General features: G+C 34.2%; 1 protein-coding gene and 1 long non-coding RNA gene across 2 annotated transcripts; one reads left to right on the top strand and one right to left on the bottom strand.

The window, feature by feature from the left end:
- Window positions 1-73: 73 nt before the first annotated feature.
- On the top strand, window positions 74-3,241 carry LOC113766842. The gene is made up of 3 exons (XR_003467806.1): window positions 74-342; window positions 2,642-2,793; window positions 2,924-3,241. It is a non-coding gene; the product is annotated as an uncharacterized LOC113766842 (long non-coding RNA).
- A 9,170-nt stretch (window positions 3,242-12,411) lies between these two features.
- LOC113764943 (nuclear transcription factor Y subunit B-5-like) lies at window positions 12,412-12,864 on the bottom strand. Its single transcript, XM_027308987.1, has one exon. It carries the CDS (start codon window positions 12,862-12,864, stop codon window positions 12,412-12,414), a length of 453 nt encoding a protein of 150 aa, XP_027164788.1.
- Window positions 12,865-14,385: the final 1,521 nt, after the last annotated feature.

The raw sequence follows: 14,385 nt of genomic DNA, 5'->3' as shown, positions 1-14,385 counted from the left end.
GCGGGAAGCTTCCCTCCAAATTGTAGTCATAGTGGCGCCACGGCTTTTTGGTACTCGTGAGAATTCATGCAGTTCCACGCTGATGTACCGCACTTGGTGAGGACAGGTTCTCGCCGATCTGTACTTGACCAATAGCAAGAAGTGGTTCTATTCTTGCTAAAATAAAAATACAACCAAACGTTGTAGTTTTAAGAGTTAAGAGGCCTTTGAAAAAGGAAAAGAAAAAGAAGAAACAGAAGAGTAAAGTGCAGATGCGGGAAGATAAATGCCACCAAGTTCGTTGATTTCATTCTCTTTCCCTTTTAATTTCTCTGAATTCTCTCTCTAACAATTTGTAATCAGGTGCGCTTTTTCTTCTTCTATTTTAAGATCAAGGTTAGATATGTAAAACTTTACTTGTTATTTTTATTGCGGTTACTAATTGTGTCTATGTGGTCCTCTTGAATTTAATAATCGATTGCTACCATGCGAATCTGATTGAGTTTTCTTTGCTACCTATCATCCTCCGTGTTCATGTTTATAATATTTGAGTTATTCACTTCTTTTAACACATTTGGCATGTTCAACAAGTCAGGATTCTTGTTTTGTGCTTCTTTATGGTAGAACCATGTTCATTACCTTTGTAACCTTTTTTTGCTTGTATGATTTTATATCCCTAATCCTTCTTAACTTGTATAGGAGTTGTGTCTTTAACATGGTATGCTTTTGTTGATAAGTGGTTAAATTATGGTCTGCTATATCATAGAAGATAACAATACTTTCGTATCATTAGCTATTGTCCTTTTGGACAATTTATAGGTTTGGCCTTATCGTTAGTAAAGGCCATTATTCTTCAACTACTGAAAGCATAGAAATAAAAAATTCCAGTCCTCAGAGATGTCATTTTGAGTAATAGTAGTTTTGTTTTACTAGTAACATCCAATGATATCTTCAAGATTTAGAATAGCGCACTACTAAAATGAGTATTGAATAGCACTAATCGGAACATGAAAAATGAGAAGATATGTAGATTTTCTAGTTGATTACATTCACCCAGTAATTCATTGCCAACCAGTATTTGGATTGAAATTGCATTTGTTCTGGTGCATACCTTGTTGATTATAGGATCTTTTGTCAATCTGTGTATGTTTGTGGTCCTTCAAGTTGGCTGAACTTAGATGCAGAAGGCATGACGAATTTGACTATCAGTACTTTACACAACGACATTAATCTCAAGGCTTAGTTTCAAAGGAACAAAGACACAATTCAAAGTAACAAATGAGAAAATAACTCTGCTGCAAAAACATTTTTGTTTTTCTCTATAAAAATTTGACAAGGCCTAGAACTCTCAGGATTTCTTAGCATTCTCTACAGAACCATACATCTATCCAAACCTGGTTGATTTGCCACCTCCGAAATGCGTCCTGGACTTGAAAACAAAGATGGCATTTGGGTCCTTGACATCATACATCCTAGCCAATTTCTCCTTCAACTCAGCCTTGGAAACATTAGGCCTTCGAGGATGCAGAACATCAATGACGAATTGTTTTCTGGAAAGAAGACGATTGGTCATGAACTTCCTAGTACGAATAGTCACCACCTTGTCCGCCATTTTTCTTGCCTCCGGCGCCGCCACTGCTTCCGCTCTTTCTCCTCTGAATGGGCGGTTGGTTGGGGAAGCGACAGAAGGGGAACGTAAAAGGCTTTCTTACAATAATCAATGTCCATGAGGGTCTTGAATTTTATAGTAATAGATTGATGCCAAGTTAATCCCAGAGCAATCTTGCTGAGTTTTCTTGGCCATGATTCCATGTTCACTCTTTAAAAGATAGGGAGTGTAATTGATCAAATGGGGGAGCCAACAGCTTCAACGTCTTCAGTGTTAGAGCAATGGACAAATGCTGCTAGTCCTTTCAATGAATCAGTTGTGGCATTTTAATTAGCATTATCTTGTGTGAAAAACAGGACTTCTTTTTTCTCTCTCTCTCTCGACTTAATTAGAACATTTCTTTAGCTGTTTCACCACTGAGCTGGGTGAGGAATTGGTATGGTGCCATAATAGCACTGCTTTCTTGAAGTGATATCGCTGCTCTGTTTTTCCTCTGTTTCTAGCCGTGTTTCCAACAACTTCTTTGGAACTCTCCAGTTTTTACAGCTTGTGTTTCTGTCAGCCGTTTCCATGACTAGTTGCAGATGTAGCTTCTCTTCTCACAATCCAAAGCCCCAAAATCCAAACACCCCTCGCCCCCCACCCCCAAAAAAAAAAAAAACTCCTGCATGTATGCATGCAGCTTGGTAGGTGGACAAGTGCATGAGCATGCATGACATCTTTCAGCAATAATAATGACTTTCCATCGTTGTATCATCATTCTTTCAAACAATTTATTGGTGATGTCACCAATTTGTGCTTCTGTGTGATGATGTTAGTACGAATCTCAATTAATATGAATGCATAGAGTCAGTTCTCTGTTATTTCTAGTAATACACTATGACAAAATGATGAATGGATGTGATGCAAGTTATATGTGATTTTGGAAAGCAATATATGGGTAGCCAAATACATGGGAAGTTTTAGTGCTGAGAAATGCAGTTGAGGCACAATGGTTTTAGTAAAAAATTTCATTATGTGGAAAATCTCTTACATTAAATTTTTGTTTTGCAGGTTTATTTTGGAGATTTTGGATGGAAATAGGCTGTGCAATCTAGAAGGAGCCACTTGAGCTTGAATTGTTGTTGTAGTTTGGCTAGTTTTGGATGTGGTAGATGATAAAATATTTTTGAAGCTAGGCTTATTTTTGTTTAAAAGGAGTAATGGTATGTGTTTTCCTTGCTCTATGTGGCAATTTGTCTTCTTGACAAAAGTCCTGTAATTCAATTCTAAAAATGCTTGCATTTAATTTTTTGCTTGAATTTGGCTTGTTAATATGTGATTTTTCTGGTGCAGGTTAACATTGCGAATTTGGAAATAGGTTGCAATCTGGAAGGCACCGTGAAAGTGTTTAAAATGTTTAGGTGGCTTGTTTGGGATGTAATAGGTGACAAGACCTTTTGGAAGCTCAAGTTTGTTTTAAACGGTGGTTATTTTGGAAAGGCACAATTGCTGTTCATGTATTTTTGAAGTAATGACTTCAACTTTTGGTCATGCATAGGTGCTGAATTATGATTAAATGTCACACGTCCCTTTTTCCATCCTAGTTTATGCTTATTGCTTTTTTAGTTTCAATTTTGCATTTTATTATTTTTTATTAATCCGTGTAATGAAAGTGGGAAAGTCTAACAATATGTAATACAATTGCCCAAGATTTTTGGAACTTGGAGAATCATATAGACCAAATACTTTAAATCAAGCATATTTATGGGTTTTGAATTTTATATCTACCAGCCAAACAATGCAGGCATGGAAAAAGTGTTACACATGGCTCATTATCTTTCACAACTCTGTCAAAGAACTTCAAATTTCATGAAACGGTTGTTATGTACTTCCTTTGTCTGTAGTTGTTATCATATTTTTACTTTATTGATGTTCCAAAATAAGAGTCGCTATTTCAAATTAAATACATACTTTTTAATTTTGCCATTTGAAAAAGTTTTTTTTTTTAATTTTGATACACTTCTATTAAAACAATATTTTGAATTCAAAGGATAGATATGTAATTCATCAATGCCACCTCATCTAAACATAATGATTATCATATCTCCATATAAATTTGGATTCCCAAAAAATGACTCTAATATTAAGATTGAGGGAGTACTTTAGAATCTTGTCACTTAACATGGAAACAAGGGGAAATGATATCACAAATAATATTGAAAAATTAATTAATCTATATATGCATTGGTATTTGACAAAATTGGAATATAGTTCAAAGTCACATTTATTATTTTGGTCTCAAAACAATAAAAATGGAGTTGGTTACAATGATTAATACTCAATGAAACTTCTAAAGTACTTTATTTCAATCAATTTTGTAATTAAGGAGAGATTAAGCCTATTACACAAGACTTTTTTCTTAATAAATAAATTACATACTTTCGTAACAATTCAAGAATCAATTGATAGGCACTGTGAAGCGCTTGTTACACGAAATTCTTTTTATAAACTATGATTAAAATGTCATCATTAAAATATGAGTTTAGAAGAATAACACATATAATTTAAAGTCACATTTGATATGTTGGTATTAGAATAATAAAAATGGAGCAGTTTACAATTATTAATACTCAATGAAACTTCCAAAGTACATTATTTCAATCAATTTTGTATTTGACTAGAGATTAAACCCATTACACTAGACTTTTTTCTTAATAAATGAATTACATACTTTTGTAACAATTCAAGAATAAATGGATAGGCATTGTGAAGCACTTGTTACACAAAATTCTTTTTTATAAACTACGATTAAAATTTCATCATAGAAATATGAGTTTAGCAAAATAACACATATAGTTTAAAGTCACATTTGTTATGTTTGTATTAGAATAATAAAAATGGAGCGGTTTACAATTATTAATACTCAATGAAACTTCCAAAGTACATTATTTCGATCAATTTTGTAATTGATGAGATATTAAACCTATTACACAAGACTTTTTTATTAATTAATGCATTACATACTTTTGTAACAATTCAAGAATAAATGGATAGGCATTGTGAAGCACTTGTTACATGAAATTCTTTTTATAAACTACAATTAAAATTTCATCATAGAAATATGAGTTTAGCAAAATAACACATATAGTTCAAAGTCACATTTGTTATGTTGGCATTAGAATAATAAAAATGGAGTGGTTTACAATTATTAATAGGGATAATTACAAAAACATCCCCCGAGGTTTCTGACATTTGCACTGACCTCCCTTGTGGTTTGAAAAATTACACTGACCTCCCTTGAGGTTACTAATCCTTTGCAAATTTAGTCCAAACGATTAAAATATTATTTTAGAGAGTGAAATTAGAATTTTGTGCAAGATTTGCCATTTGTGCTACATATCCAATGAACGACAAAGTACTATAAATCAATTAACAATTAATAAACTTTAAAAAGTATAATTTACGGGCAAACACGCATTACTCATTTAAAGTACCACCTCTTTACGGGTATTTTACTTTCAAATATTTAATTTATGATAAATATATCAATATTTGTAAGTAAAATTCAAAAATTGTTATAATAATATTCTTGCAAAAAGGAAATCGATAGGTTATTTATTTAATATAAATTAATTTTTTTTAAAAAAATGGCTCATAAAGTATTAATTTTTTATGGCTTTCATCTATTACACGAGTAAAGTATTCGCTCTTTATGTGCATTTTATTCTGAATCATTTAATTTATGTTAAATACATAAATGTTTGTAACTAAAATTGAAAAAGTGTTATATTAATATTTTTACGGAAGAGAGATTGGTAGGTTTTATATTTAACAAAAATTAAATATTTGAAAGTAAATACAAATCTGTATTTGAGCATAAATATTTGTATTAAATTAAATATTTAAAAGTAAAATACCCTTAAAGAGCCGGTACTTTAAATAGTTACCGGCTCTTTATAGGCAAACACGTATTATTCATTTAAAGTACCGGCTTTTTACAGATATTTTACTTTCAAACATTTAATTTATGATAAATATATCAATGTTTGTAAGTAAAATTCAAAAAAGTGTTACAGTAATATTCTTGCAAAAAGGAAATCGGTAGGTTATTTATTTAATATAAATTAAATATATTTTTTTAAAAAGAAATGGCCCATAAAGTATTAATTCTTTATGGCTTTCATCCATTACATGAGTAAAGTATTGGCTCTTTATGGGTATTTTATTTTGAATCATTTAATTTATGTTAAATACATAAATGTTTGTAACTAAAATTGAAAAAGTATTATATTAATATTTTTACGGAAGAGAGCTTGGTAGTTTTTGTATTTAACAAAAATTAAATATTTGAAAGTAAATACAAATATGTATTTGAGCGTAAATATTTGTATTAAATTAAATGTTTGAAAGTAAAATACCCATAAAGAGTCGGTACTTTAAATAGGTAATGCGTATTTGCCTATAAACTATATTCCTTAAAGTTTATTAATTGTTAATTAATTTGTAGTATTTTGTCATTCATTGGACATGTAGTACAAATGACAAATTTGGTAAAAAATTCTAATTTCACTCCCTAAAACAATATTTTAATCGTTTGGACTGAATTTGCAAAGGATTAGTAACCTCAGGGGAGGTCAATGTAATTTTTCAAACCACAGGGGAGGTCAGTGCAAATGTTAGAAACCTCAGGGGAGGTTTCTGCAATTATCCCTTATTAATACTCAATTAAACTTCTAAAGTACATTATCTCAATCAATTTTTTAATTGAGGAGAGGTTAAGCCTATTACAGAAGACTTTTTTTTCTTAATAAAAGAATTACATACTTTTATAACAATTCAAAAAAATGGATAGGCAACATAAAGCGCTTGTTACACGAAATTCTTTTTTATAAATTATGATCAAAAGTTCATCATAGAAATATGAGTTTAGCAAAATAACACATAGTTCAAAGTCACAATACAAATAGATTTAAAAGTTGAGGAACTGGAATTACAAGTAATTTACTATAATTTCATAGATTATAGTACATCCATATCAATTTTATTCTTTATCCTCGTATTTAAAACTTTAGAACAATTAAATTAAATCATCTAATTATTAACATTTATAAGTGTTTTATACAGTTACTTGAAAAGAATACTCATATATGAAATACATAAGAATTTTTGAATTATGCATATGGACATGTATTAGCACAAATATAATATAAATATTTATTGACTAGCACACTTGCAGGCATTCCTCTCATGCTATTTTATGCGTAGTTAAGTTCTTTGAAGTTTAGCAAAAATATAAGAGTGAGGAATAATTTCAAGAAATGGCAATTACATATCATACAACAAACCTCTATTTGAAAATTAAATGCAAATTTATCAAACTTAGTTAATTTGATTTGCTATATATTGAGAATATTTTGATTAGTTTCATTTTCTCATACATGATCTCTTTCAATTTTTATATACTTCTAACACTCAATATTCATTCTATATAATATACTCCAATTCTCCAATTCTTAGAAACTTTTAACTACAACACTTAAACCATCATAAATGTTTCAGAATTTAGGACACGCGCGCTTTATTCCCTCCAAGAATTTTATTTTTCCCGCAACGTCCTTCCGGCAAAATTTGAAGGCTCATTACAGCTGAGGGATAATACTATTATATATATACATAGAAAGGCCGGCCCTCACTTATCTCTCTCAATTGATCGAGCACTCATATGTTCTTCTCTCAAAGGCCAAGATTGGTGGTTTTTAGTCCAAAAATTGAAGAACAGATGCGGGAATTGCTAAACGTGAAGGAGACCTCTGAGGAATTGCTCAAAAATGAAGGCCCACCTCCTGTCTATCTCCCAAGAATTGCAAAACGTGAAGGGGCTTAGGTTTTATTGCTGTAAGAAAACCTCAGAGCAACTTCAATACTTCATCCATTTGCTTCAAATACTGTTAGATCTATATTTTGGTGCCATTTTGTGAGTCTGCATATCCTTCTTGTGCATTCTTATTACCATTATTTGTGTCAGATTTCTAAGATTACATTATTTTCCTCACAATTTTAGGAAAATTGAGTTCCAACCATTCTCTAGACTCTGTGAAGGTAAATTATGTGGGTTTGTGCTTAACATCAAAGATTGTAGTTTTCGATTGGTTGAGGTTTAAGCTAACAACCTATGATTTTCATCTTGTTTCCTGGTTGGTTGAGGTTAACTTCTCTGCTTTTCCTAGTTGGTTCAAGCCCCTGTTTTCATATGCAATCAGTAAATTTCTCCATCTAATCTAATCTTCCCTTTTTGTGCAGCTCAGCTACTCTGAATCTGTTGATGGCATTTGCAACTGGAGGATATGCTGCTATGTAGAGGGTTACACAGTTGAACCTGGATTTCACAGAGCACAGCAAACAAGGTGATAGATACCGTGATCTAGCTCACCATGTAGACGAGACTCTTGGATTTATGACTGCTGCTGGACTTCCAATTGACCATATCAACGGTGCTTGCTTCTACCGTATCAATGGTCTATTACTAAATTGGATTCCACATCTGGCTTGTACTGCGATTGTTAAGCCCATTTCCTTTGGTTCGATGGTTCTCATGTTGAAACACCATCAAAGCTCCTTGTGGTCTAAAGACTCTGCCTTTTGATGCTACAGGGCGGAAGTAACAGCATTCTTTGATGTCCATAAGCAGGAAGGCAGCCACCCTGGGAGGAGTCCATCTACAGATGCCTGGCCAAAATGTGACAGAATGCATTGGTGGATTGCGTACTGTGACCCTTTGATGAACTAAGCTCGCGCTACCACACACACTGTGATCCTAGGCTTAATGCTTCTCAATCACTTGAACTTGCATTTATCATGGCTGAGCGACTGAGAAAGAGGCGGCTTGGATCCCAAAAGTCAATAGCATTTTAGATATTCTAGAATGATTTTGAGGGCGTCAATTATGTCTGTACCGTTCTGCATCATATGCTTCTCTGTATCAATTTATACAACATGTTTGTTTCTCTATTTATAAATATACCATGTATTACTCTGTCAATAATGGTAGAAACTGATGGTTTCAGATTTTGATGAGACAACAAATAAACCAAAAGCTTTTCTCCCCAAAAAAACAAAAAAGCTATTTGCAGCTAAATTTTCTAACAAAACCACTCCATATATAATTGGCTCAAGGAATTAAGATTAGCATATTAAAATGGGATTAAGAAATGTTCACAACAGCATTAGAGGGGAACATTAGAGAGGAAACTTTCCTGGCCAAAAACGTTTTACTGGTATATATATGGGGGATTGCAGAATTGTCAAAAAGTTCCTTGCCAATTCTATGTTATTGGTGAGGACGCACTAATTTCCTCACAAAACACCTTGACTATTTGCAAGGAACCACTGCTTTTTGTGGGGAGTTTTCTATTTTAGTGGAGAGGAAAGTTTTTCTCGCCATAGCATTCCAGTAATTAGCGAGGAGGTCTGCCCTTGCTATTGATTTGCTCCATCAGTGTGAAAGGCAGCAGCATTCTCGCTAATAACTTTTAGCGACGAGCATCTAGCGACAACCTTGGCGAGGAAGCATTTTCCTCGCTGAAATTCATTAGCGAGGAAGTCAAAACATTTGGCGAGAACTTTTGTTCCTTGCCAAATCCCTTTTTTGTTGTAGTGATATTAAGTTGCAGCAAAAGTAAACTGAACTAAAAATTACTACATCACTTAGTAAAGCTAGCTAATCCTATTCCTGCACGTTCACCTTCCTATTTGCCTCAACAAGTGGAATCAGAAACGTAAAAAAAAAAAAATCATGCTAGAATGAGAAAGAACATGTACTACAGTAGTTGGTGAAAAGATCATTAGCTTAAGCCAGAACTACTGGTATGTTTATGTAATATATCTTTAAACTTAAATGGCATAAAGCATCATGTAAGTGATCAGGTAAAGGTCGTGATTTCAGATAAGTTGAACTCCCATACCTTGTCTGCAATTGGAAGTAAAATTTCTTTCAAATGTCTATAGACTTCTGCAATGTGATGAAAACGCTTTGTGGGCACAACCAAGTGCAGTCTGCAGGGTGAAGCACGGCATGGCAGCATGACGCCAAGCAAACTTCCTGATTGACTTATCATGGTTCTTATATTACAATTATTTCCAGAAAATTTTTTTTAAGCGCGAGTGCTGGTTAATGTTGCTACATCAAACTTCTTTATTTGCAGGTATTTTATCCTGGATCCGGTGCTAAAACCATCTATGAGAATCAACACCAAGAAATGTTAGTTAATGACTAAAGAAAGGATTCAAGCATTCAACATAAGCTATTTTCGTTGCACTGCCATATTCGTGCTTGTACTCTGACAGAAAGCCACTAAATTGTTTTTCTTCTGAGGCAATGCATCTAAATATTGACCGGGAAACCAGAATGAAGACACACATCACCTATGATCTTCATTTTATGAAAAACGGTTCATCATCTTTTCCTTCTCGATCTTTTCATTTTTTTTTCCTGAGATTAAACGTATTTGTTGCATAGTTAACTTAGAAACTAATACAAGGTGCATTTTCCCTGCATTTTTGAGGATTTTCTATCATATATGGCAGCAACATCTAAGTCAAATAAAGATGAGTTCTTAAGATGGATATGTTCTTACAGTAGGATTGGAATATTGGAACAGCGCACAAGGCGGTCGGCGGCTATAGCTCTACTATTCATCATCTACGCGGTAAACAGCCTGAACTTGGATCCCTTTCTTGCAAGAAAACCTGTATAACAAATGAAAACACCACAAGTTTTGTTTATAAGTAGGATGATTAATTTTTGAGGAGGGATAAAACAAGTGCATGGTTACAAGTTCAAGCGCTTGTGTTTTGTGAGTATCAAACTACCAGTGGTACGAGTCGTGGTAATATATATATATATATATATATATATATATATATATATGATTCTCCTACTGAAAAACAGGAATTTCACCTAGATTTTGGACCCAAAGAAAAAAGAAAGGAGATCAGATCCCAGATGACTATAAAGTCATGATTCGTCAAGTGGCTGAAAGAAGAAGAAGACTGGAATAATCATAGACGCTTAATTCTAATATGGTAGCTTCAAATGAGGCTCTGAATATGGTCCAACTGCACTTGTTCTCTTGTTTAGTGTTCCGATATTTTCTAAAAGTCAATGCAGGTAATTCAAGAGTTACTCCCTCTACTCATTTTCTGTCTTCGACATCTAAAATTTCACCTTGCTCTGTCTTGGATATTAAAGATTTGACACTGGACTTTTTAGCGCACACTTCGCACTTCCATCATGTATGTGTTGATTCACTAACATAATCTTTTTGACCACTTAAGTTGACCAAATTGGTAGTTGGATTTTAAAACATAAAATCACATCCCCATTAATCTTCTGAATTTCTTGTGTACAGATGCATGGATTGAACACAAACCCCTGATTGCCAAAGCCTGCATTATCTATAACTTGTATATATCATGCATAGACCAAAGAAGGAACGTAATTATTCCATTTCACCTACTCCCAATAAAGAAGAGAACTTGTTCATGCTTCAATTTGGATTTCTAGCTAGATACCTTCTGCTGTGCCTCCCTTCATGGAGAATATTCTATTTTAAAAGACCAGATTACCAAATAATACGGATTTGAGGTTGATTGGACGTTGTTCACTGGGCATTTGATTTTGCCTCCCAAATTGTCTGTTATTGTTGGAAGTACTATCTTTAATTAGCTGGGAATCTAATGAACACAAACCTCAAACGGTACGATACTTGTAAAAAATGATAAAACTAACATATCCCACTGAGAATCCAAGAAACCCTAACCTATAAACCCACCCACCCCCACCCCCCTCAAGTCCCAAAAATATGAGAATGGCAAAAAGCAAATATGCCTAAGATCTAATAGCTTTCTCAATGACAAAAATTTGCTGTGCCTATTCAAATTTGCATTTGTGACTGGCTCCAGGAAGCATTAATCTCTTATCATGACAGGCGCCTAAGCTGATTTTTAACCATTGGGTCAACATCCACAATCAGATAAACAGAATATTAATTTGGAGTTTGAAAATTTTTTTAAAGATGAATCTAGACCATGACCTTATCCTGTAAAAAAAGGGAGAAGAGATCAGGATGTTACGTACCAAATAAATTAAAGGACCTGATGTCAACAAGTAGTTTAAGAATCCTTGGGTAGCCAGAGGGGGTCCAATCGTCATTTATCAATAGCAAAACGTATGATCTAATACCAGAGAGAAATCATGTACTAGTTGCTAACTTTTGTCGAAATATTTAGTCTTGGTAAAGGGAAAATCTCATTCATGTTATAAACATGCATGTACTCCATTAATCTGGAGGAGGGTCAACAAATTTCAATTATGTTGTCAATACAAATAAAATCTCGAATCAAATGGAGGGAAAAAAGTCCCTTACTGACCTGAATCGAGCTGTTTCACTCTTGTCTGAGCTGCATCGAAATTTTGGACTTCCCAGCTTTTTTACAAGGCAGCCGAAAGGCAGTAAAAGCAATATTCCTGTCAAACCGAGAAGCTAATTGATAATAATGTATTCTATTTATGAGAAAACTTCAAAGGTGCAAATTCATTTGCTCAAGTTTCTTCTACAAAATTTCACTCAAGAAACTGCTTTTTCATCACTGTAAATCGAAGCTAACACATTCACGAGCTCAGACAACGAGCAGAGTTTATGTAAGAAAAGACGGCTTACGAAAACCATAAAACTGTTTCCTCAAAGATTCTCATATTAAAACCTAACAATAAGATCTGAAAATGTCGATGTTTCTTCAAATTTGTCTCGATGAAGCCATAAATAGGACTTCAAGTAGAGCTATTAATTCCTCCTATATGAGGGTTCGGCTTGGTTTCTTGGTTGAACGATATTGCTCCTATATGAAGATGGCTCTTCCATTTCTTCAGCACTGTTGCTAACTTTATCTTGATTACCTGATCTATCACCTTCAAGCTCTCTATACCTATCCAAGTACCTCTTCAGAGGTCCTGCATAGTCATCAAAGCCTAGCGTTCCTAAAGCCCAGCAAATATCATCTCCATTCACGGTTTTCCTTCTCTCCTTCCGGCACTTCTCAGATGCTTCACTAGTCACGAAGCCAATGAACTCTGAAACACATTCTTGCATTGTTTCCTTAGCTTCCTTTGAGATTTTGGCGTTTGGTGGCAAAATTTGCTTCATGATTCGGCCAACGTTGGCGATTGGCAACAACCGGTCTTGTTCTTTGATGCCCCCTTCCTCACTTGAGGCACTAGCTCCCAGGTTATCAACCATATCTGCAGGAGAAACTAATGAACCCTCTGTTTTTCGGGTCAAAGCGCTAGTACATATATACAAGGCAAAGAGTTAGGATACAAAGTACAAACCTTGTGTGCAGGAACATGGATCTAAACTTTGTCACTTACAACTGTTCAAAACAATTTCATGCTTATACAGTCATACGTAAAATATACACGACAAATGATGGGCATGAGAGACATACAATCAATCTCAACCGTTTAAAATATTTTAGCTAAGCGTGCAGCTAAGCTGCACTTAATCACCATTCTCCAAATCAACTTTAGGTTTTTTTTAGCTTAAAAAAAAAAAAACTTTAGGTTTTTATATCCTTGAAAATTATTGTGTTCGTACGGGATTTGCACAATAGTTTTTTTCAGCCTACCATATATGCATGCATATGTCTCTACATGAAAGCAGGTATGTCATGGCACATGTGTCTTTTGAGGTCCAATATGGCAATTGGGCATGTGGCAGTGCCGACCAGGTCGGCATCAATCGTGGGGTCTTAACCAAATTTATTGGAGAACTCTGTAAAGAAATCCCATGTTTTTTGGGTTCATCTTCAAGTACAGTAATCTATGCTGGCACAGCAAGGTTAATGTACTAGAAATGTTGGCATGTCAGAGCTTCGTCTACATATGCATCCCAATTTATCTATAGGCTCGACAACAGCCTAATTGGCAAGCCTATCGAATATTTAAAATGTGTTGAAGGAGAATAGTTAGGAATGATTGCATTATGAAAAGATATAGAAAAAATGTTAGTTGAGAGGCATCAGCCGCTAGGACGTACTCCTTGAAAATGGCCTAACTAATTAATATTATATCTGGGACAAGCTTACATCATTCTATGCGAAAGCATCCATTTCTTTGTCTGAATTTTGCTATTGCTTGTTGTTTTATTCATAGCGTTTTTCAGTACGAAGTGTAGGAATTAAGGACAGGAGGGTGGTTATAATATGAGCTCCAAGGATCTCGGAACAGAGTTTGCTGCAAACAGCTAAGTATATAGGTTGACCATGGCTGTGGCGCCAATTTATCTAGCTTCGGAAGGGGGACAAAAACCCTCTTCTCTTATCCTTATTCTAATGATTTTTAGTCGGGAGATCACGGAGGAAGTTCATAGGTCGCATCGTAAGTTATAGCCAGTTTTGAACATTTCTTAGAATTTCTCTACTTTTTGAGAGGAGAACATAAGAGAAAGGCGAAAGAATTTCATCATTCTTCGCTTTGCCTACAGTCGTTCACTTATTTGGACTGAAATGGCTATGCTTTTAAAAGATCTGCAGGCCGTGCAATATTTAAAAATAAGTAAGCAAATGGCGTCAACTGCACAATGTTTGAAGCTCTGCATTTGCAGGAATCATAATACTTGTTTTGTAGGTAATTTTCAGCTGTATGGCATAGTTTATCTCCCCTTAATTAGGTTCTCAAATTTCTTTCCGGAAATTGTTACATTTCCTTAGAACTTTTAGATTCTATGCGGTTTTTACTATTGTCAACAGCAGGCTTCAAG

The sequence above is a fragment of the Coffea eugenioides genome, chromosome 3 (genome assembly GCF_003713205.1).
Source record: "Coffea eugenioides isolate CCC68of chromosome 3, Ceug_1.0, whole genome shotgun sequence".
Lineage (NCBI taxonomy): Eukaryota > Viridiplantae > Streptophyta > Magnoliopsida > Gentianales > Rubiaceae > Coffea > Coffea eugenioides.
The sequence above is the reverse complement of the archived record's forward strand: the minus strand, read 5'-3'. Positions and strand labels throughout refer to the sequence as shown.